This window comes from Prionailurus viverrinus, chromosome D2 (genome assembly GCF_022837055.1).
Source record: "Prionailurus viverrinus isolate Anna chromosome D2, UM_Priviv_1.0, whole genome shotgun sequence".
Classification (NCBI taxonomy): Eukaryota; Metazoa; Chordata; class Mammalia; order Carnivora; family Felidae; genus Prionailurus; species Prionailurus viverrinus.
The window spans coordinates 5,099,495-5,125,400 of NC_062571.1; the positions used below are offsets into that span (position 1 = coordinate 5,099,495).

The window sequence follows — 25,906 nt, forward strand, 5'->3', positions numbered from 1 at the left end:
CTGACTCACTGATACACCTAGCCCAGGGCACGGATGAAGTGGATTCAGTATTTCTGTTTATTCTTCTTTGAACGTGGAGGTGAACACCTGAAAAGCCCCAACAAAGAAGTGGAGGAAGGCACCGATCCACTGGAGGCAAGAAGGCTGGGGAGAAATCAGGGCAGGGACCAGGTCAGAAGCAAGGTCTCTAGAGACTGATGTAGGTGTGGTTAAAGAGCTGGAAACCAGTACTTGAAAGAACTAGACGTGGAGGGCAGGGTGGCTGGAAGATGGAGATTTTGCTACTGGCACTGGCAGAGGAACAAAGAACACCCTGTCACATAGGCCCAGATTTGTCCCTAACTGAGCTGACTCTATATAATGAGTTTTCAGACCTATGGTTGAATTTGTGTCTTGTGGATGTCCAGAGTCCGGGTATCTGACACAGGACGCAGGTATTAACTGTTATTTTTCTTAATGAATACACATAAAATTTCCTATAGTCTAGTTCTAACCCCATTTTTTTTTTTAACGTTTATTTATTTTTGAGACAGAGAGAGACAGAGCATGAACGGGGGAGGGGCAGAGAGAGAGGGAGACACAGAATCGGAAACAGGCTCCAGGCTCTGAGCCATCAGCCCAGAGCCCGACGCGGGGCTCGAACTCACGGACCGAGAGATCGTGACCTGAGCTGAAGTCGGACGCTTAACCGACTGCGCCACCCAGGCGCCCCCTAACCGCATTTTTAATACCTACGGCCCTGCGTGGGTATTGAGAAACAGCATTCAGTTTACCTGTTCCGGTGACTTTTTCTCATGGTCCAGTCTTTCCTGGGAAGCTGTTTGCTTCCCCGTTTTTAATGCACCCTGGGACCATCCTTAGACTTACGGGTTGCTTCCTAAGCACCAGTCTGGCAGCTCGAGTCTTGTTCCTCTTTTAAATAGATGGCAGAGATAACACCTCTTACACAGGAGGCAACATGAATTCTAGGAGGTTAAAAACCTTGCTTCCCTGGTCCACAGAGATCTCTCCGTTTCTGAGACTGACTGCCATTTGCAATGTCCTGTAATCTGATATTTGAGACTCCCTCCTAATCTCATTATTTTTATACACAGCATGCTTGTCTTCCTCTAGGCTAGTTCTTGGTCTCCATCCCCAGCTCCGTCTCAATGACACCTGAGTCCTGTGTCAAGCCACTACAGCCCCCAAAGTGAGATCAAATATCCCACGTGTCAGTGATGAAAAGGTTAGCACATAACGGTTTGCAAATTATTTTAGTGATGCCTAGACTCCCATGTGGCGGGGGTGGGGGTGGGGCGCTTAGGCATCACCTGGAATGATTTAGAGGGATAGAAGGAAGACTTTTGGGTACTCTGAAAGCTTCACCCCCACGGAGCCAGAATAGTTGTTGCTTTCTTTCTAACTGATTTTGTTTAAGCCACAGATACGGTAAAACCAAAGTCTGAAAGCAATGGTAATGAGGTGTTATTTTAGCTTGAGATTACCAGGGTTCTAGTCAAAATAATTAACAGCGTGATATAAGAATTGACCAATCAGAATGGATACTAGTCTTGGGGTCTTCCAGAAGTTAGCTTTTAGTTGTTGGATTGAGGAGAGATTGGGAGAGTCCTGGGTGGGGGAATCAGATGACCAGGGCAGTAGAGGGTTAGAAGAGACACGCAGGGAGCTCAGACCACTGCTCTTTCCTAACCAATATGAAAACATTTCAATTTTCATAACCAGTTTGCCTATGTCTTGGAAATTACACATTAAATCAGGGATAGAGTCAGGACTTACTTAGACCTTAATTTCCTGGGGAAAAATATAAAACTCTTTAATACAAGTAGTTATGCTACCCTTTTTAACAATAATCTCAACATGTAAAAATACAGTCTTTCTTGAATTTCTAGCCTCATCAACAACTCATGTCAGTAAAGTAGTAGGGTACTGCCTAACTGATTACGAAACATTCTAACGTACTTATTTTCACGGATTCTGAAAAAAGAGGTGCTAAAGACACCTAATCATTTTTTAAATATTCGAAAATTGTGTCAATGGAAACAGACTGGCCTGTTAGACAAATATCCCTTTGCAGTCAATTTGCAACTTCTGGAGTCACTGCAGACAGTTACAAAGATCAGGATGAGGCTACAAGACACGAATCAGCAGATTCGTGGGACCACCAGGTATCAGTGTATCATTTTCTAGTTTGTCAAGGAGCGTTTTTTTTTTTTTAAGAGAAATTCTTCCATGCATGATTAGTTACAATAGTGTGCTTTTACCTTCCTTCTGGAATGATAAAGCATAATCACGGGCTTCTGTAATGTGGTACCGTGCTTGTAAATTTGCAAAAGAAGCTCCTTTTGTTGACAGGTCTAATGTCTGCCATCTGTTTGCATGGGATGAAGCCCGGGTGCTCCCCTAATTGGCCATAAATTAGGTGCCAGCAGCAGGCTCCTGACAGGAGGCTTCAGTTACAGTTTGGTTGTTTTCCAAGCTGTGACTTTGACATTTGGTGGGAAGAGCAGCTTCCCTTCTAAGAGTGCAGAAACGCGTGTGGTGAGTCCTACGTGCAGGCTCCCTTCTCTAGGTTTCTGTTGAAAGACCTCTCTCGAGGTGTCCTCTCAGTGTGTGTTCCTAAGGATAAACTTCTGCCAATTAGATGGAAAAATTGCCAAATCAGAGGGGCTCCTGTGCCTTCTGCAAGAAAAGGAGAACGTGTTTATTGAACACTTACTCCACATCCTATGCTGTGCATGGACCTGCGTGTACAATAAACCGACCTTCGCACCAAGCTCACATTTCGGTAATGTGAGCTTATTTTGCAGGTAGGGAAACTGAGAATTAGAATTTAAGTAACTGTCCCTATTAAGTATTAGGCAACAGCCCAAACATGATGCAGTCACGATCCATCTAGTGAATTCTGTTTTGACAAAGCCCATGCACCGCCTGGCGCAAAGCGTATATGACCACATTTGAGAAAAAGAGAAAATTCGGACGGGGGCCAAAGTATGTGCACGATGCTATGTGGTGCTCCTTCAGTCCTCAGGGCCACAGTTAACTAAATTGAAGAAGCAGGACCAGATGGCCCACAAAATCCCATACTTTGTTTCTCTGATGTATCTGGGCTTTATCATTTACCAGGAAATCTTATCAAGTTATTAAACTTCTATGGGCTTCCATTTCCTCTCCTGTTGACCATCCTGCCTACCTTCCAGGTGGGATGCCATGCATGTGAAAATTCCCAAATTATAAACGACTGTAGGGATATAAACTGATGGGATACCCTGGTCACCTGGCACATCCTCAGCCCCACCCCCACTCCTTCCCTGGCCAGATTTTCTCGCTTTATACTTTATTTTGTTAAACATTTTATTTCTAAGTCATCTTTACGTCCCGTGTGGGGCTCGAACTCATGACCCTGAGATCAAGAATCAGATGCTTTTCCAACTGAGCCAGCAAGATGCTCTTCTTGCTCTATGTTTTAGAGACAAGGTCAAGACCATATTGAGCTCCCATAGCTTTCCTTATCTAAATCTCTACAAATTTTCTACTTCTCCTCTTAGAAAATAGAAGAAAAGAAAAGCACACATTCTCCAAGTCTTCTTTCCTTGTTTGCCCACAATTTCCTCCCCTGTGGCCCCATTTCCATCAAACGGTCCCTTTAGTATTTCATTTCCTCCATTTTCCCGGATGCATGTATGTAACTCATCACAAGGACGCTCTCCAAGACCCGCCGATGCCTCATGTTCCCCCTTCCTTTCCCTTCCCTCCCTCCTTCCCTCTTTTCTTTCTTTCCTTCCTTCCTTCCCTCCCTCCGTCCGTTTCACCAAGTTCTTGAAAGAAAGAACCCTTAGTCTGGGTGATCTAACTTCCTCAGCACCCACTTGCTCTCTGCAACCTGGACTCCATTCTCACCACTTGACTGAAGCTTTTTTCTCCCAGGCTCCTGAACTATTGGCCTTTTCTCGATCTGTCTGCCTCTTGGCTTCCACTTGGATTGGACACTGCCGACTGTCCTTCCTCTCTTGGATCTTCTCTTGGATTCTGAGGTTTTACGTACCTGCTCTGAGAGCTGACACCTCAGTTCTATTCACTGCTGTGTCTTCTCCTGCCTCTTCCTTCAATGTAACAATTTTCCCAAATCTTAACCTTGGTCCTTTTATCTTTATTCTTTGACACAATTCCGTCCAGTCCCATGGCTTCAGCTGCTAACTCTAGGTAAGCAAATTTGAAGTTAATTTTAAGTTAACTCCGACAAGAGTTCTTGTCCCACCTTTTCTATCTCCTGCAGAGCATCTGTTCTTGAGTGTCCCATTGGTACGTCAAGTTCATTATGTTTTTGAGGGAATACCACTGTGCCTCCCAAACCGACTCTTCTGTACATCTTCTAGATCATCTCTCAATCCTGCCTACACCCTAGTTTCTTCCTTGCCCCTTCCTTTCGGTCAAGGAGTAAGCCCTTTGGTTTTACCTTTTCATTCTAATGCATCTCTCCTCCAGCCGGTCTCATGACCACCACTTGGGCTGACAGATACTAACCAGACATCCCCACTCCTACTTCACCCGTAACACATTTTACAGAGCCTTCTGGGATTATTCTACCAAATACAGTGATACAGTGACGGACACTATTTGGTTGCCTAAAACCGTCAGTTACCCTCACCCCAACAAAGAGTGTTCTTGGTGAACCGGCCCCAGTGTGTGTATGAAGCACCCGTCACAGCACTTCCTCCGGCCGCCCTCACCCAGCCCCACGCCGGCACGCTGCCACGGTTCCCTGCTCCCTCACGAGGGTCGCTGTGTGGTTCACTCTGCTCATCTTGCCTCTCCTGTGCTTTCCAGACCCACCTAATCACAGCGCAAGCGCGTGCTCTGGACCCTTCCTATTTTCTGCCTCGTGCGGAGGCTACATCTTCTCTAGTAGAAATGAGCCCCCCAAACCGGCATCTGTGCTGCCCCTCGGACTCTTCTCACAGCACCAAACACAAGGCCTTGTTCTCAGTAGATCCTCAGTAAGGTGAGAGGCAAACGAAGCAAAGGATGACCAGGTAATATTGTTTCTGGGAACCAGATAAAGAGCATCGGTGTCAGATGTCGTTCTGCGGCTGTGTTGCCGCTCTGGTTCTAGAGACCCGGGGCCGAGGGGTCTCCAGAACTGAGATGTGGGGATCGAGCGGGACCCCTCTTCCCCTAGAGCTCATGGAGCTCAACATTCAACTCCATCGTTCGGGACTGCTCACATCTGGCCCCCAGTGGCATGCCCCACTGACACAGCCTCTTCCGGCCCACGGCTGCTAACGGGGTGCTTTACAGTGCTTTCCCTCGGGCCAGGCACTTGGCTTTTCTGATCGACTTATCCACAGAAAGGCAGTGAGAAAGAGCCTGGAGGACTGCCTGCAGACAGTGCACCCCCAGGCCCTTGGAGAGTCCGCTATCCGATCCTTGTAGTTAACCGAAAAAGCCCTCGGGCCATGAGACTAGCAAGGCCAGAATGCAGAGAAGGAACAGGGGCAGGCATCACCCAACACACTTTTAATAACCCCAAATATATACCTCTGTCTAAAATGACGTTTTCTCCAAAGGCATCTTCCTTAAATACTTCTCTTATAGAAGTCTGGGGGTGGGAGCGCAGAGATAAGTAAAGCAGGCTGGAGGAACGGTCCATGTCTTAATAATGATACGAGTAACACTGTACATTCTATAATAGTGCTAATGATTATCAGTACTATGAACATTTATACCAATAGCTAGCATTGTTAAGATAGTCCAAAGTAAAGAAAACAAAAAACCAAACAAACAGAAACAACACTGGGACCCACGCTTTCCTCACGCGCCCTCCTTAATCCTCACATCTTTGTGAACAGTGCATCATCGCCCGTGTATAAACCGGCTAACTGCAGTGAGGCTCCTAACGGTTACGCACCCGGCGAAAGATCTCAAGGGCAGAAGGGACAACAGGGAGTGAGAACTCCTTCCCATTCCAAGAAAAACAGGGAATGAGCATCAAATATAAAACTCATTTGAAAATGAAGCAATATAAAACAAGTGTTAATAACTCCATAAAACGATGTGTACTTCGAAGAACTGAGGTACGCCACTGACAGGTGCGTGTAGGACGCATAATAAAGCAGTGTACTCACTCTCTGTCGATGACCAGGCAGGTCACAGCCTCTGCAGCGATTACGTTGGCTGTCCTCACATCCTCCCTAGGTAAAAAAGAGAGACAGAGGTTAAAGTAAAATCACTTTTACTATCAAAGAGAAGGGTTCACTGCGATTAATTTCAGGAAACAAGGTAAATTACGTGTACCTCTCAGATTCATCCACCCCTAGGGTTAAGCTTCGTTCATGTTTGAAATTTATTTGTCCTGAGGAACCACCTTACTTTTACCATTGATCCCACAAATCCTATAGTTAATAATCCAGGAGTTATAATTTTCAGTCTTAAAGTTTCATTTCTAGAAGTGAAGCAAATTTTCCATCATCATTCCCTGTGCTCTTTGGGGAATGAAGGAATTAACTGGATCGTGACAAGGACGGTAATGGACAGGGTAATTTGAATTTTGAGAGGATGGGCAGATATATTTCTGAGCATTGAGTATCTAATCCGTTTGTGTATGAATTTATTACTATAACCTTGGGAACAACGGGATCTGTTTTAACTATCACCTTAGAGACCCTGTTTTTATGTGGCTAACCTTTTGACAACTTATAATACACAGTTATTCATCTATACCAGAAGAGTATTTGACAAATTTTAATCACTCTGATTGAAATATATACACACACACACATATACATTATATATATATATATATATATATACACACATACTTTATATATATATATATATACACACACACACACACACACACTTTATATATATATATATATATATATATATATACACACACACACACACACACACACACATATACAAACACACACATACACATACACGGTTTCTTTGCAAGCATCCAATTTGTCACTTCAGGCATATCTACCAATCTCTTAAACCTTTAAAAATTTGTTCTTGTATTTCTCATCTTACCCAGAGGTCTAAGATTTTGTAAATTAACATTCACATTTCATTCTGAGCTACTAAAAATTTCATAGCATTACTGCATGGAAACATTAAGTTATACTTGAAAATGTACTCCTTTTCCTGGAAAAGTAAATTTTCTAAGTTAATATAATTAATGATAAATACAAGTTTGAAATACACTAAAGAGAACATACACAGAAATAACATAGTGTTAATAATACATTCTAAAAATCGTAATCCAAACATCATAGGTCTCTAATAATAGGCTTTTCAAGTCTTGGAAACAAAGATGCACTCGCTGAATTTTTATTTTTTCAAAATACACTACATTCTCACAGATAGGTCTGAACTCAGTAAATTTTCCACTGATCTTTTGTCTTCCACTGTTGTTACACCATGCTATTAAAATTACGGTTGCTTTACAAAAACCATCAGTACTAAGTATTTGGTAAACAAGTTCCCCCTTACTAAAATTATTTTTCAGAGATATCTTGGGGCACCTGAGTGGCTCAGTTGCTTAAGCATCCGACTCTTGATTTCGACTCAGGTCATGATCCCAGGGTCACGGGATCAAGCCCTGAGTCGGGCTCTGGGCTGATGGTGCAGAGCCTGCTTGGGATTCTCTCTCTCTTTCCTTCAGAAATAAACATTAAGAAAGAAAGAAAAGAAATATCTTGAGGATACTGTTAAGCATTCATACTTCACAGAGACTTTAAAATCATTTTGCCACTTCTAAGGGAACCCACGTTGGCCTTCTGGTAGAACTGTATTACATTTATACATTGATTTCAGAAGAAGGACTTTAATTATACTAATTTCCCATACAATGCGTGACATAACACTCTTCTTGTGTGGAGAGGTGTTCTTAGATCTTTAAGTAAGATTTCTTAATATTTTTTGCTAGATCCGGATATTTTTAAAAAAAGAATTCTGGGGTGTTTTCTATCAATGCTTTCTCTTATGAAAGCAATGTTTCTATTTCTGTTTCTCATTGGTTATTGCTATTAAAGAAAGAAGCTATTGATGAATGTGTATTTAAAAAAATTTTTTTTTTACATTTATTTATTTTTGAGAGACAGAGTGTGAGTGGGGGAGGAGCAGAGAGAAAGGGAGACACGGAATCTGAAGCAGGATCCAGGCTCTGAGCTGTCAGCACAGAGCCTGACATGGGGCTCGAACGCACGAACCATGAGATCATGACCTGAGCTGAAGTCAGACGCTTAACTGACTGAGCCACCCAGGCACCCTGATGATTGTATATTTTTTATCCACGTGTCATACTAAGCTCTCTTCTGACTGTGCAACTTTTATTAGGGTCTAGACAGCTCCCAGTAGGATTCTACCAGCGTCTCCCTCACATCCCCACCCTGCAGCCAAAGCGGCCACCTTTGCTATCTGCTGAATGCTTCACGTGCCTCGGTGAGGACTCCGTCACTTGCCCTCCTGGCCTGGGAGGTGCTTCCCCAACTCCTTGACTAGCTCACCCCTGCTGACCCTTTAGATCTCGGCCCATGCATCCCTGCATCAGTGAACTAGAAGCAACCAGCCCAGGCTCCCTGTTCACCTGTGCTCATGGCCCTCCGTACCTCTCCACCCAAGCACCTGTCAGTCTGCAACTTAGACATTTATTTGTGCGGTCACTGGGTTGATGATTCTATCCCCCTCCCCCTAAACCATAGGAGGGCAGTTCCCTGGCTGGTTTTCCTCCCTGTTTTACCCAGAATGCTGGCCACGTGGGAGGTGCGTAGAAGGTATGTAGTACAAGATGGCACAGCCTGGAGCCCACGGGCAGGACAGCACAGAGCCGGCTTTGGACTCGCACTGTCCTCGTTTCAGGAGACAAGCTACAAACTATGCGAAAGCCTCAAGTGTGGGAACGGTGGGAACGGTAAGCCTGCCCCCTCACTGCCGGGTATTCAATGCGATAAAGGGACGTGTATCCTGATGCCCAGCCGGTGGACAGCAGCGTGTTCTTCCATTTATCTTGATTTTTCTCACCTCCTGTGCGGCCGCGCTGTCCGGCATCTTACGAAACACTCCTACTCAACAGAGCGCAGCTTTTCTTTTGGCTCCGAGGGAGCAGGCAATATATTTTCAACTCCATCATCACTTTCTGAGCAGGAATTTTCAGTGAAGCGGATGCCATGGGCAGAAAACCTCACTAATACACCATTAGGTCTTTCATTTGTCAAGCGAATAACTTATTTCTTAGGAGACTGCTCATGATGGTATGTTGCTATACCTTGCTGCTAGTCTAAAAAAGCCAAAGAACAGAACTCCTATCGTAGCTTTGTAGAAAACATATTAAATCTGAATTTTCCTAAAATATATTACCATCTTGACAATTTAGAAATTGCTCACAAAGTCCTTAAAATAGAACATATACAAAATAATGCTTTCTTTTGAATGTATTCTCTACACACATTAATTTTAAAATGATTTCATCACAAATTTCCAATATTTGAAGATGTTATTATGTTTTCTGGCCTAAATTGGACATACTTTTTTAAATGAATGTAATTTTCTTTTTTTTTTTTTTTATTTTTTTTTTAATTTTTTTTTTTTTCAACGTTTATTTATTTTTGGGACAGAGAGAGAGACAGAGCATGAACGGGGGAGGGGCAGAGAGAGAGGGAGACACAGAATGGGAAACAGGCTCCAGGCTCCGAGCCGTCAGCCCAGAGCCCGACGCGGGGCTCGAACTCCCGGACCGCGAGATCGTGACCTGGCTGAAGTCGGACGCTTAACCGACTGCGCCACCCAGGCGCCCCAATGAATGTAATTTTCTTGCAACAAGACAAAACACATAGACATTTTAAAATACAGATAAGAATGGGGCACCTGGGTGACTCATTCGGGTAAGTGTCCAACTTTGGCTCAGGTCATGGTATCACGGTTCATGAGTTCGAGTCCTGCGTTGGGCTCTGTGCCGACAGCTCAGAGCCTGGAGCCTGCTTCGGATTCTGTGTCTCCCTCTCTCTCTGCCCCTCCCCAACTTGCACTGTCTCTCTCTCTCTCTCTCTCAAAAATAACTAAAAATATTAAAAAATTAAATTAAATATACATGAGGAAAAGTAATTATCAGAAGAAACTGTCAGTAGAAATTGGAAGTATTTTAAAAAGGAAAAACCTGGAAGTTATGCCCTACAGTCAAGCTTAGTGCCTAGTAAAGTGACATATATCAAAACAGAGAAGTGGCGTAATATGGGGAAAAACAATATATTAAATATAAGATTATAACATTTGCTACTTATTATCTAGTATACAACAGGAACCATTTTAGTCAATTCACACAAATCTCATTTAATGGATAGAGCAGAGTGTAGGTATAGAATCTCAGATTTACACGTGAGGACAGAGGTTGGGTCACACGCCTCAAGTCAAACATAGCCAGTGAGTAGCTGCTGTGGAATCTGAACACGGATCTGGCTGGCTCGAGGGCTCACGTCTTTCCACAAAAGTCCACCGTGTATACACTCTGCTACCAGATTTCCATTCGACAATTCTCAGTGCATTCTGGCGCAAAATAACTTAGGAGCACGAAGTAGTCAGACGGTCCGTCTGTCATCATAAAAAATATATTCAGTTGTTAATAAAAACAGCATTAATAGGTTTATGGGTGCTCAATTGCAAAGCTGATGCAATAAGCCATTCTATTTCTCATATGGTTAGAGTTCCTCCCATCCATGGCTATGTTCTAGCCCTAATATGTCGCTTTATAATAACGTTACATTACAATAGGAAATTATTGAATGCCGAGTTCATTCAATGCCGAACTCATATTGCCACTATGCTGTCATTGTATCTCTACTATTTGGGTGCTTAATGTCGTTGTGCCTAATGACGCAGGTGTCCAGAAATGCTGTCTCTGAGTACCTACAGAGCCTGCTTCTGGGAGAGGCAAAATTCTATCTGATCTAGTATCGACATAGGTTAATCTCTTATTTCAGCAGGGATCGTACGGACTTCTAATGAGAGAATATTACTCACATAAGCAGACAATACTGTGGCTTACTGTGTCTGCTAATTTCCTTTGTAGGTCTCAGCAAATATTTGCATTGAGATATGAAATATTACATACTCCTATGACGCGGAGGTTCTGAGAGCTCTATGTGGTTACTGAACTTATCTCTATCCACACACAGCTGTTAGGATAGTGGTTTCGCACAGAACACCCGCCATGTTTGTGGGGGCTTCGCGTAATACTGGTTTAGATGCGAGAAAGATTTTTAAAAACTGAGTTTTCCTTCATTTTTACTTTTTTGTCCGATCACGGTATTTGATAAGTCCTAGAAGAAGAGATGAGATTTTTAAAGTCTCACTGACACCGACCACAAGATAATTCATAACTGGGATACGTTAACATACAAAATACATATTTAAAAAACATCCACCAGACTGCCTCTGAACCCTCAGCAGCTTCTTTATAGCAAATAAATGCACACGTGTCCACCTAAGGGTCCAGGTCTAACATGCACGTTGTCTCTGAAGATCAAACCTCACACTCATCCATTTCTGTCCCTGCGTGTTAGTTGATTTCAGCGTGGCATTTAATAAACACGTACAACTGGAGAAGTCGCTACCGGTGGGAGGTTAACGGCTATTTCACAAACTTGCTACGCATTCATGAGAAATTACAGGCAAAGCTATGCGGTTTAGTAAGTAGCGTTCTCTTTTTTAAGCATTCTTGGAGGAGTTAGAAATCCCTTTCCGTGACATCACAGAGCATAAAAACATCCAACATATTTGCAAACCCAGTTTTTCTGTGCACTGACTCTGATATTCTTTGCACTTCGTCACCGGAGTCTTCATCATCACTGTATCCCAAAGTGGAGTCACTGTCAGTATCGGAATAATCCATAGCAAGGGTTTACGTGGACTCGTCTCGTTCCGAAGCGAGTTTCTTATGCCTCATGTCTGCCGGAGAGCTCTATCGTACATCGATGGCCCAGGGGAACAAACACAGAGCGTCCGAGGCCAAAGCAGGGCACGGTTCACGCAAAGGCACTGGCCCAGTAGGGGCTCTTCCTTTTCAAGCCGGGGCAATGTGACTCCTGGCAACAGAGCCCAGGCATTCCCGCAGAGCCAGGCTCTGGAAACGGACACCACTCCAAGGGCTTGTGAGCTCACGGCAGCCCACGGCTCCCATTCTCCATCCAGGGCAGCCGCTGAGCCTCCCCAGTCCGGTGTGCCTCACGCTGGACAAAATGAACCTTTTCAGCTCAAAACTGAAGGCACGCGAAATCACTGCCGGCAGGATGACAAACGGGAAGCAGCCACGTAAAATAAAGGTGCACTTTGAATTAGTGAACTGGACTTGTGGGATTCATAGCAAATTCAACCGGACGTTCAACTTTGAAAGTTTGGTCCCAGAGCAGAGAAGTGGTCTTGCCCAAAAAGACTCTACTTCCTATTTAGTCATGAAATTATTCCAGCACGATTTACACCTCCCACACTCTGTGAAGCGAATCAATACATGGCAAATAAGTGCACGTCTGGTAACCAAGGTTGGCACAGAGTCAGCAGCCAATCAATTTTAGCTTCCGGCATCATAGCATCACTTGAAGGTCCTCTGGGGCATCTGAGAAGCATGTGACCCGTTACACTTTCTCTCTACACGCTTCCTCCCTCCGTTGCTGTAATCAATCACTCTCCGAATTCTTTCTGACACCACCTCGTCCAGTTGTTTTCCTGAATCCTTGACCTCAGTTCACTAACATATAGGGATTCCTCCAAAATTCTGTTTCTGGCCTTCTGTTGTGTTGTGCTGACTTCTCTCACTGGGGAAATGTCACATAATCTTATGGTATCAACTTTTGCTTTTATTTTGACTCCCAAGACTTGAGTTTAACCTTTACCCCTCTCCTCCTGGACAACTCGCTCTTGAAGCTCCATTGCCCCCTCTAATTCAGACCCCACACATTTTCTCTTAACCTCAACCACTGGGTTCTTTGGGTTCCCTATGGCATCACCATTTGAGTCAATGACATGACCATTCTTACATTCACCCGGTCTCAGAAGATTACACTCATTCTTCTCTCTTTCCATCACTGCATAGCTTTGGTCATACTGGCTCTCTCTCTCTCTTTCTCTCTGCCTTCTCTCTTTACCTATCCCTCCTGTCGCTTCTAGAGCTACTCCTCTATTTGGGCCATCACCATTCCTACCAGGAATGCTGATCCAGTCAAAGAGTCCGCAAGCAAAGCTATAATAAGGGAGGATCTCATTTGGAAATTCAGACAACAGACACCCTTTCTGAGGACGTTGAACGCGAAGACCAGAATGAGGAGTTACCAAGGTGAGTCAGGAGATGTCTTTTCTAGGAAACAGGTGTAACACAGGCAATATCCCAGAGGTAGGAAATGGCTTATTGTTAAGCCAAGAAGGCTGGCATTCAGGGATTGAGGAAAAGAAGTCAGGGCACAGGAGAAACCAGACAGGAAGGCAGGACCGCATTGATCAATGTCTGTGGGCTACTCTAAGGATTTATATATATTTTTACTTTACATTTATTTTATTTTTGTAAATGTTCATTTATTTTGGCGGGGGGGGGGGGGGGAGGGAGGGAGGAAGAGGGCACAGAGAGAGGAGGACAGAGGATCCGAAGAGGGTTCTGGGCTGACAGCAGCGAGACCAAGGCAGGGCTTGAACGCACAAACCATGAGAGAGATCATGACCTGAGCTGAAAAAGGATGTTCACGACTGAGCCATCCAGGTGCCCCTCTAAGGATTTATTGTTTAAAAAGAGATGGACTAAGTGAACATTTTTTTCCCTTTACCATAACGCATAAAATCTTAAAAATTAGTTGGAAATCACAAGATCAATTGAAGGCAACAGTTCCTATGCTCTGATGAAATGAAGTATCAAGGACATCACTTTAGATGACTAATTTTACAACAGTGATGGCCTTTTCACTTTTAAAGTAGCTGTTGCTATACCCATGGATGTATTAAGACATATTATCTAAACAGAAAATATGACCCCGGCCCTTTAGAACCTTCCAACACAGAATGCAGGAGTAACGACAAAACAAATGCATAAAAATCACTAGTACCGAGAACATATACCAACTCACGGTCAACACCAGGGCACTGGAGTCTGAAGCAGGTTCATTTCCTGGAGCCCACCCAAGGCAGTCTCTGTTTCTTATCAATAGTAGGGACTCATGACATGACCTCGAAAAGGCTGTTTTTGTAGGCAGAACAATTCCAAGCGTGATCCATAAAGTCACTCCAAAATTTATTCTTCCTGGTGACCTTGGTAGATATTTCTATTCCCTGTGTTAATTCACTTCCTGAGAGGATGCACCTCCCGTTGGATCAATACCCACGGAAGGTCACGATAAGTAAAAAGATGATGGATTTAGGAGAACTCAATTTTCACATTGTTTTTCATAAGACTTCGGCCGCATTGACAGCATACTGGATCTTTTAGGTGGCATGTGAACTTAGCATTCCTGACATGCTCCAATGACAATGAACATGGGTACTTATTAGACTGCACCAAATGAAATTGCCATTTTTGCACAGCTACTGGCAATGTCGTACGGTTCAACCTAATATATGGAATTCGTGAAAGAGTAGAAGAAGCAATTGCAGAGAAAGAAATACTGCTCTTTCTTAGTGACACGGCTGAAGTTAGTGTCAACAGTCATCCACGCTGCTCCCATATTCCGTATTTGAAGCTACACATACATTCTTCTGAATGCTGATGCATTTGATGGCTTTTGCTCGTCTATCTGGACATTAAAGACAATTCTATATACATTCCTTTATGGCTAGGGTACGAAAGGACCGCTGAAGAAATTCCTGTGTTTTTTTTTGTTGTCGTTGCTGTTGCTAGAGCACAAATAGTATTTAGTCTGTACTCTGGCTTCAAGTAGTCAACGCTCTGGCAAAGTCTTACAAATTTAAAGAACATCTTCCTGGAGTGCATTTTTTGGAGAGAAGGAAGAGGTCACTCTTCTTGTTTATTCTGTTATTATTTTATGAGTTGTTTAGAAGTACAGGTTTAGATATTATGCTGCCATTGTTTTCTTAGGGGCCCATTTGGTCTGTTTCTGAATGACTTAGAGGTGTTTTAATTTGAGAGGGAAAAAAAGAGAAGACAGAATTTTCCTCTATTAAAATCTTTCAATGAAGTCAACCCTGGAGTACAACACAACAGATGTTTGTTCCTATACTCAAATCAGACACTCACTTTCCTCTTAACTCCTTGCTTCTGCTTCTCTGCACCATACTTCTTAACAGTCTAGATTAAAATAAATCTGGCTGTGGCTACTTTTCAGACAGTGACACATGTGATTCTGTAATGCATCTGGCCACAGAAAGTTTGTACTTTATTTATTTAATTTATTATTTTTTTGAATGTTTATTTATTTCTGAGACAGGGAGAGACAGAGCATGAGTGGGGGAGGAGCAGAGAGCGAGGGAGACACAGAATCGGAAGCGGGCTCCAGGCTCTGAGCTGTCAGCACAGAGCCCGACGCGGGGCTCGAACCCACAGACCACGACATCATGACCTGAGCCAAAGTCGGACGCTCAACCGACTGAGCCACCCAGTCGCCCCAGAAAGTTTGTACTTTAGGAGAAGATATTAACAGACCCGTTATTCCAAGTGTGCCTCACGGGTCATAAGTACTTTTAAGAAGAAAATGATCTAGGGACGCCTGGATGGCTCAGTTGGTTGAGTGTCTGACTTCGTCTCAGGTCATGATCTCACAGTTCGTGAGTTTCGAGGCCCACATCGGGCTCTGCGCTGACAGCTCAGAGCCTGGAGCCTGCTTCCGATTCTGTGTCTCCCTCTGTCTCTGCCCCTCCCCACTCATGCTCTGTCTCTATCTCAAAAATTTATAAACATTAAAAAAATTAAAAAAAGAATAAAATGATCCACTAGTCTTTTTGTGTGTTTTCTGCATTCCACACACCTGAAAAATAATGCTCCAATTTTCCCTATCTTTAAAATCGCGGAAATGGAGTGTATTTAGAATGAGGGCTAGAAATGTGGCTCTAGTAAACCCCACTGAGGCTTGCTGGAAATGAATGTTAAGTTGCTTGGTCACATATTTCAAAGGACTTCTACCTCAAGCGCCTTCAGCCTGGGAGTGCATCCTCTCCTATAAACAATTCAAGGCAACATGTCAGGAAGAGTGTCTCTTATTTCTTGTTCCACTGCCAACTCAGCGTGTGACCTTGAGAAAGCGCCCCATTCTCGGTGTCATTTTTCACGTAGGAAATGGTGGCTGAAATTAGTGCTCTGTTCTCCTCTGTAATTAGTTTTACCAATGTGGACACTTTTCAAAAATTCTAATTATCATGGTTTTCAATGCTCCTGAGATGATTCATCTTGAATCCAAGGATATTTCTCTAGACAGAAAAAGATCTGTTAAGCCTGTAATTGTGATCTACTAGTTGAATATGTCAGTGACAAATCATGGCAGAGATTTTCATGTGAGCAGTATTGATTTGTAATTGGAAATGTATTTTCACATAGAAATTAGACATGTTCACGTGAAATAAGATACTCAAAATCAGAAGTCAAGAAAAATACAATAACATGTTTCTAAAACCATATTTTGATAACTAAAAATTAAAATGGAGATTTTAGGGGTACCTGGGTGGCTCAGTCGGTTAAGTGTCTGACTCTTGATTTCGGCTCAGGTTATGATCTCACGGTTCATGAGTTTGAGCCCCGTGTCGGCTCTGTGCTGACAGTGTGGAGCCTGCTTGAGATTCTCTCTCTCTCTCTCTCTCTCTCTCTCTCTCTCTCTCTTGCTCTCTCTCTTCCCCTTCCCCACTTGCTCTCTATCTCTCAGAGTAAATAAAAATAAACTTAAAAAATAAAATAAAATTGAAATTTTAATTGGGCTCTTTCAAAGAAAATAATATCTAGAATTTTATTTAATTATCATTATTATTAGAATTTTTAAATACAGTTAAAATATAAAAAAGATTCTTTCCTTTTTGGTGCTTGCTTCTCACATATTTCCTATTTTGCATTATTAGAATAAAGAGCTTGCTTTCTAACAATATTCTTCAGTGATTTTAGAAGCCCGGTCATCTAATATGCTATAATTTTATCCAAAGTGAAGATTAACTTTGAATCACAGATAAACAGAAGAAACAACTTAATTGGTAAAGAAAGGAAATTCATGGCTATGTCTACACAATACCAATTTAAACAAAAAAAAATGCTAAAGTGAAACCACTACATACAAGGAAAAGTGTTGGTGTTGGTCAGGAAAAGCAAGCAGGATATTAGATCTCTTGAATAAATCAATTTTACCAAGAATTTTAATAGATTATACTTGTACTATCTGCCCAGCTATTGTAATTTAAGCTATATGTATGATTTTAAATTGTTTTAAAATATTATATAGTTTAAATAATTGAGACCTAATTGCTTTAATATGTAAAGAGTTTGTATAAGTCAATAAGGATATAAAAATGACACCTCAATTCGACAATGAGCAAATTTTATGGACACTTCATAGACAAGTATGAAAACACAAAACACAGGAAAGAATTTCAAAGGCCTATGAGTGCTAGTGGTAAAAATATCACCTAGTGTAATCTGTTTTGTAGATAATTCAGCACTATTTATTAATTTTTTTCTTGTAATTATTTGCCTCACACAGGCACTCATGTTTTGGAGAAATAATGATGTTAAATATTACTATAGTATTGGAATAACAATGTTGGAAATAACCTAAATATCCATCTATGTGAGATTGATTAAATAAAACTGTCTACAACAATTCAAGGGGATATTTTAAAAAGAAATCTTTGGGGCGCCTGGGTGGCACAGTCGGTTAAGCGTCCGACTTCAGCCAGGTCACGATCTCGCGGTCTGGGAGTTTGAGCCCCACGTCGGGCTCTGGGCTGATGGCTCAGAGCCTGGAGCCTGTTTCCGATTCTGTGTCTCCCTCTCTCTCTGCCCCTCCCCCGTTCCTGCTCTGCATCTTTCTGTCCCAAAAATAAATAAACGTTGAAAAAAAAAAAAGAAATCGTTAAAATAACTGGAGAAGATATATATGTAAATGATCTCCAGGATGTCTTAAGTGAAAGAAACATGTGGAGAACTATGTGTATATGTTCTCATTTATGTAAAATACACACACACACACACACACACACACACACACACACACACACACACAAGCATACATTAAAATCATGGGTTATTTCAGGATGCGTTAGAAAAAGTAATTACATTCAGGGAAGAGGGTGTGATTAGAGGATAGAAGCAGGAGGGAAAATTACTTTGGTAGCTTTTGAGTTTTCTATTATGTACTTGAGTTACCTGTCATAAAATCAATGTTTTTTAAAAAGAAACACATGTAATAGAAATTGACTCTTGCAAGCACACTTCTGGATAGAGAGGCTGGTGAGGTCTTACTCTCCTCAAAGACTTTGTCTGTGTTGACTGCATGGTTAGCTGCTGTCCATTCCTGTGTCACCCCTCGACCCGCGCCCCCGCTCCCCCATCCCCAGTGAGCAAGAGTACTAGGGCTAGTTTATGCTGGCCTAGTTTGATCACACTGGAGAGATACTAGCTTAGCAGGTGAAGCCGTCAAGACGTTTGACACAGTATCTTCCAGTGTCATTTACAGCACTGCCTTTTGCCCGGCTTTCACTGGCAGCAATTATATAGGAACTAGATGACAAACTAAGGAAGGTATTTTTTTCAGCAGGGATATCTGCGTCTTAACACCCTTAACCCCCCCTTAGGGCGGCATTTTGGATCTCTTGACACGTTAAGCTACCAGCTATATGTGTATATATGCAGATAGTTCATATGGAGATCCATGTATGTATGTAATGACCCCTGTAGTCAATATTTATTTGAAATTAAATTTTTAATATTCCTACAAATGGAAGATAAATTTTTTCTCCGTAATGATTTTTCACGATATAATCACACAAGTTGCCTTAAACATGTTTCTACAGTCCATGGACAATCTTTGCATTAAGAGAGGAGAACATGCTAATTAGAAGAGCAGAATCTCAAAGTTACTTCACCTTGGTTCAAACACCAGATGTCCACTAATTAGCTGTGTAATCTAAAATAAGAACTTATGGGGGCGTCTGGGTGGCTCAGTCGATTGAATGTCTGACTTCGGCTCAGGTCATGATTTCACAGTTTGTGAGTTCAAGCCCCGCGTCAGGCTCTGTGCTGACAGCTCAGAGTCTGAAGCCTGCTTCGGATTCTGTCCCCCCCCTCTCTGCCCCATCCCCTGCTCATGCTCTGTCTCTGTCAAAAATAAATAAACATTAAAAAAAAGAGATCAGAGTGGAAATAAATGAAATAGATATTAAAAAACAATAATAAAATGTTCAATAAAACCAAGAGCTGATTCTTTGAAAAGATAAAGTGGATAAACCTTAAGGTTCATCAAGAGAAAAAAAAGAGATCCCAAATAAAATCAAAAAGGGAAGAGAAGCAACAAGTGACACAATAGAAATACAAAAGATTTTAAGACAGTACTACGAAAACTTATATGCCAGTTGGACAACCTAGAAGAAATATATCTCAATATATCAATAGCATTTTTCACAGAGGTAGAATGAATAATCCTAAAGCTTGTTTGGAAACACAAAAGAAGCCCAAATAGCCAAAGTAATCTTGAGAAAGGAAAACAAACCCGGCAGTTAACACAATCCCAGACCTCAAGATACACTAGAAATCTATAATCATCAACACAGAATGGTACTGGTATGAAAATAGACATATACATCAATGGGATAGATGAGAGAACTCAGAAATAACCCCCCATTTATATGGTCAGTTAATCTATGACCAAGGAGGCAAGAATAACCAATGGGGAAAAATGATGGTCTCTTCTACAAACGCTGTTGAGAAAACTGGACAGCAATATGCAAAAGAATGAAACTAGGCCACTTTCTTACACCATACACAAACATAAACTCAAAATGGATTAGAGACCGGAAGGTGGGACCTGAAACCATAAAACTCCTAAAAGAACAGATAGGCAGTAATCTCTTGGACATTGATCTTAGCAGTATATTTATGGATATGTGTCCTGAGGCAAAGGAAGCAAAAGCAAAAATAATAAACTATTGGGACTACAACAAAATTAAAAAAAAAAAAAACTTTTTCACAGTGAAGGAAACAACAAAAGACAACCTGGCAAAGGGGAGAAAATATTTGCAAATGACGTATTTGATAAGGGATTAATATCTAACATATATAAAGAACTTACATAGACAGCTCAATACCACAAAAAACCCCAAACAATCCAGTTAAAAAAATGGGCAGAGGGCCTGAACAGACATCTTTCCAAAGATGACATCCAGATGGCTAGCAGACGCTTGAAAAGATGTTCAACATCACTCATCATCAGGGAAATGTCATGAGATATCACCTTATACCATTCAGAACAGCTGGTATCAAAAAGACAAGAAGTAGCAAGTGTTGGCAAGGATGTGGAGAAAAAGAAACAGTTGAGCACTGCTGGTGAGACTGTACATTGGTGTAGCCACTGTGGAAAACATTAGGGAGGCTTCTTGAAACATTAAAAATACAGTACGATCTAATAATTTCACTATCGGGTTACCCAAAGAAAATGAAGACACTAATTTGAAAGGATATATGCATCCCTGTGTTTACTTAGCATTATTTACAATAGCCAAGGTAGGGAAGCCGACCAAGCGTCCATCAACTGATGAGTGGATTAAGATGTGGTGTACATATACAGTGGAATATTAATCATAAAAAAGAATGAGATCTTGCCATTGGCACCAACATGGACAGATCTAGAAGGTATCACACTAAGTGAAATTAGTCAGAGAAAGACAAACACCATAGGGTTTCACTTATATGTGGAATCTAAAACAAAACAAAACACAACACAACAAAGCAGAAAAAGTTCCATAAACACAGAGAACAAATGAGGGGTTGACCAAAGGTCTTGGGACTTGGAGGAGGGGCAAAATGAGGGAACGCAGTCAATGGTACTGTGACAGTGGTGCACAGGGACGGGTGGTAGTTGCACTTGTGATGAGTGCAGCCTAACGTACAAACGTGTCCTATCACTATGTCGTACACCTGAAACTTACATAACATCGTGTGTCAACTATACTTCCGTTAAAAAAGAAACATTGGTGTCTTAGGGCACCTGGGTGGCTCAATCAGTTAAGTGTCCAACTCTTAGTTTTGGCTTGAATCATGGTCTTGGGGTTTGCAAGTTTCAGCCCCGTGTCCGGCTCTGTGCGGATAGCATGGAGCTTGCTTTGGATTCTCTCTCTCTCTCCCCCCACCCCTCTGCCCTTCCCCTGCTTGTGTGTGTTTTTTTCTCTCTCTGAAAATAAATAAACTTAAACTCAAATGGTGTCCTGTATTTTATCTGGCAACCATGAATAAAGTTTCTGAACGTAGACTCTGACCAACATGCCGTCTCAGGTCGGGTTTATAAATGAGTAAAGAGGGGCGCCTGGGTGGCTTGGTCGGTTAAGCGTCCGACTTCGGCTCAGGTCATGATCTCACGGTCTGTGAGTTCGAGCCCCACGTCGGGCTCTGTGCTGACAGCTCAGAGCCTGGAGCCTGTTTCAGATTCTGTGTCTCCCTCTCTCTCTGCCCCTCCCCTGTTCATGCTCTGTCTCTCTCTGTCTCAAAAATAAATAAACGTTAAAAAAAATTTAATAAAGAAATAAATGAGTAAAGAACAGGGGCACCTGGGTGGCTCAGTTGGTTGGGTGTTGACTAAGGCTCAGGTCAGGGTCTCACCCTCGGTGAGTTCGAGCCCTGCATCAGGCTCTCTGCTGACAGCTTGCAGCCTGGACTCTGCTTCAGATTCTGTGTCTCCTTCTCTCTCTGCCCCCTTCCCACTCGTACTCTGTCTCTCTCAATAATAATAAATATATATATATATATATATTAAAAACATTTTAAAAATGAGTAAAGAACACAATTCCTGTCCTCCATGAGGTAACAATCTAGTAAGACAGGCGACATCAGGGTATGACATGCAGTGACATCAGGGTGTCCAAGGGGGTCAGAGGTGGGAACAGAGTGACTTAGAATCACATAAGAAGGTCCCAACCCTGACCAGGAGACAGAGGACGGCAGGGCATGGATTTATCACCGGAGAGGATCAGGAGAGCTAAGGGAAGAGGTGAAATCTCAGACAAGAACCGATGCACATCTAGAAATTTGTCAGCTGAGAAAGGGAGGTGGTGTTATCCCTTGTACGTCTTGTGTATACGGAACAGCAAGTAACCTTTAGGGGCTGAAACCCCGGGAGCAAAAAGTGGAAGAAAGCAAAATGAGGCTAACACAGTTGGGACCAGAGAAGTTACAAATGGCTGCATACCGACTATGCAGATGTATTTTTAAATTCAGCAGACTGTTTTACCACATCTTTAAACCTCTGTAAGATCTCTGAAAGGGAGGGAAAATTTGGACAAGCAGGAGAAACTGTGTGCTCTCCAGTTTTCTGGGTTTCTTGCCTTTTTTCCTGTTAGAGACTAAAGGGAATTTAAGCCTTCTTGGATAATTGTAAGAAGCCAAGTATTTAGTGTTAATGGTGACAGAGGACCATCACGAAACCTTTCCTGATTTGTAACCTACCCATTACGCTCCTTATTTCTCCTACTCAATACGCCCGTGATATATGAGTTTGCATGACAGCAAATGACAGACACAGGATGTTCGGACAACTCTTCTTTGGTTGTCTTTTGTGTTCTGAGTTCTGCCGAACGGACGGTCTCTGCTGTATATTTCACCCCCTAGGTTCCATTCAGAGCCACTGCTCTATCAATGCTGAGGCACTGGAATACTTAAGCACTGTCCTTACCATGAGTAAACAATCCTTAACTGAGCACCTGTTATGTTAGGGGCACTGGGAAGGCGGACAGCAAGAACCATGAATTGTTAACTGAATTTAGAGCTCAGGATCCTGAAGCACATATGGTGTGAGAGTAGGGCTGTAAGTGAAATTTCTTAATAATACTGTCACATGGGGGCAAGAAACTATGCCACTGGGCCCACACCAGCCAGCAGCCCGTTTGCACAGTTCTCGTATGAATGGTTTTTACGTTAATTAAAGGGCTGTTTTAAAAAAAGAGCAAAAACAATAAAACAAGTAACAGGCGACAGAGCACATACGTGACATCCTCGGATGTCAAAGCCGATGTGAAAGCCTCGGATAGGTGCTACCTGGTTCTTTGCAGAAAACGTTTGCCTTCAGGGAAGTTCAGGGAACTGCTTGAAGTCTTACAGTTAATAAGTGACAGATCTGAATTTTAAATTAGATTCTATCTGTTCCCAGTGCCCATGTACCTTCCACTGATCGTGCTATCTTCCTGCCCTTGGAAAGGTCTATTCTTTCCTGTTCTGAGGTTGTGGTCAACTATGTTATTCTGCAGGCTGTAATTGCCTTGACCTTCCTAAGGGGGTGACAGCATACACATGAATTCTCTTTTACCCAATCCCCTGTCCAGTGCTGTATAAAAAACACTGCCTCGGCGTTCTCTTCTACTCTTGTGATTTTATACATTTACCTCCCGAGGGCAGACAATCTAATCAGGCCCAAATGCTTAATTAATGTTTTCTCAGCAGTGACAAAAATGGAATCTATGCAGCCATTAATTACTTAGTGATTCAACAATACCTCTTTCGCAGACTCTGACTACACCTAAAATGGCTCAAAAGAAAATGCTCAATGAATGCAATCGATACTTTCATAAAGCGTCATACCATTTGACAGAGTTTTAAAGATCACACAGCAAACAACCTGCTAATTAAATCATGTCTTAATGGAGCTTTAATAATCTTAATTAAGGTATCTGGTGGTCTCAATTATTTGTAGCTACAACACGAGGCTCGCAACCATCAGTTGGTACATTCGGTCTTAATCACAAAATTGAAAAATCTATTTCATCTCACTACAAGACGGTCATCACCACCTAGTCTTTCGATCCATAGAGCAGAACACAGTGAATTATCATTCCACGAGGCGAATGCTGTATTTTCTTTTTCTGCCTCCAAGATTATGGGCTGAGATCCTCTACGAATAAAGCAGCCAAATCGTTCCTAATTTGAAGTGCATTTAAAGGATTAGTTTTATTCTCTTTCTCTTCCATCCTCCTTCCTTCCACCCCCTCCCTCCCTCCCATCCATCCATCCATCCATCCATCCATCCGATTACTGTGTCTACAATGTTTAAGAAACTATCTTCCTTACTATGACAGATACAGGGATGTATAAGATAGGGTCCTGAAAAAATTCAGAGTTTAATAAAGGCAAATATGAGATGTTAGAGACAAATCTGTATTTCACACTAATGACAGAATAGCAACCAGGCAAATAATTGTATTTAACAATAAATAACAGTTGCCCAGTGGTCACCATACGCCAGTTTCTGTAACAGGGGCTTACACTTTCAAAATTACTTCATCTTCTTAGACCGTGATTTCATTACTAGTCTGCTTCTCTGGTTTGCCAGATGAAGAAACTGAGGTAAATAGAGATGGGGAGATTTTCCCAAGGCCACCAAGCCGCTGAGGGGTAGAGCAGAGATTCAAATTCGGGTACCACATTCACTACCTCTCATGCCACAAATGATCGCATTTGATCGTCACAAAAATCTTATAATAGATACATTTTTAGAATGTCTACCCAGATCACCATAATCGCGATTCGGTAATAATATCCTTCACTCCAAGCCCACCCAGGGAAACCTCTGATCCCCCGTTTCCTTGCCACTAAGCTCCTGTGGCAACTGTGCTTGGACACAGCTTCTTGGAGTTCAGTGCTGAGGGCCAGGGGTCAGTGACCAGACTGACCAGTCAGATTCTGTCCAGAGGGAACTAGCAATCAAGAGCCCGTTACCCCAGGACAAGTGGGAGCTCCCGCTGGGCAGTCTCTACCAAGTGGATAGAAAGGCCAGAGTAAACAGCGGCAGCAAGAAAGATGGAGAGATGGAAACAGGAAATCTGAGAGAAGGACAATCTTACTTCATTTTTACATTTTTAGAAAAAAATTTTAATGTTTATTTATTTTTGAGAGAGACAGAGTACAAGTGGGGAAGGACCAGAGAGAGAGGGAGACATAGAATCTGAGGCAGGCTCCAGGCTCTGAGCTGTCAGCACTGAGCCCGATGTGGGGCTTGACCCCACAAACCATGAGATCATGACCTGAGCCGAAGGTGGACACTTAACCAACTGAGCCACCTGGATGCCCCTATTTTCTTTTTAATATTTATTTTCTGAGAGAGAGAGAGACAGAGACAGAGCATGAACTACGGAAGGGCAGAGCGAGAGAGGGAGACACAGAATCTGAAGCAGATTCTAGGCTCTGTGTTGTCAGCACAGAGCCCAACGCGGGCCTTGAACTCACAAACCACAAGATAATGACCCGAGCCCAAGTCGGATGCTTAACTGACTGAGACACCCAAGCACCCCTTATCTTACTTGTTTTGAATGCCTTTCTTGGGTGTTCATTATAATTTTTGAGAGGTACAAGGAACCTTGGGTCAAAAGAGCTAATTATCTATCCAGTGGGTTTCTTTAGGTAAGCTGGACTTTGCTACTTATAATTAAAAAGAGTATTATGCACAGGATACTAAACGGAGTTGCTATCTCCATTTTTCATCTGGGGGGGGGGCATTTGAAGCTGTCGGACCTCATGTGAGAAGCACAAAAAATAATTATAATACAAAGGGAGCAATTTCAAATCCCACAAACTATGTACATGAAGGGAAGGGATTTGGAAGGAAAAAAAGTAAACTGCATGCAGGTAGAAATTTTAGGAATGACTACGCAAAAAAGGACTTGTCAGGTCCACAATTTGTTTTTGTAGAGACAGAAGAAACTGTGTTCTAAATAGAGGGAACGGCATGGAAGGCGCAGTGTGTTGAGA

General features: G+C 42.4%; 1 protein-coding gene across 6 annotated transcripts in view; it reads right to left on the reverse strand.

The window, feature by feature from the left end:
• Window positions 1-25,906, reverse strand: part of PRKG1 (protein kinase cGMP-dependent 1) — a 1,255,886-nt gene that overhangs the window by 139,965 nt on the left and 1,090,015 nt on the right. For all 6 annotated transcript variants that reach the window (XM_047825015.1, XM_047825014.1, XM_047825016.1 and 3 more), the window contains one exon: window positions 6,123-6,188. In XM_047825015.1, coding sequence (XP_047680971.1) covers window positions 6,123-6,188 — 66 coding nt within the window. The remainder of the gene's footprint in view (window positions 1-6,122; window positions 6,189-25,906) is intronic.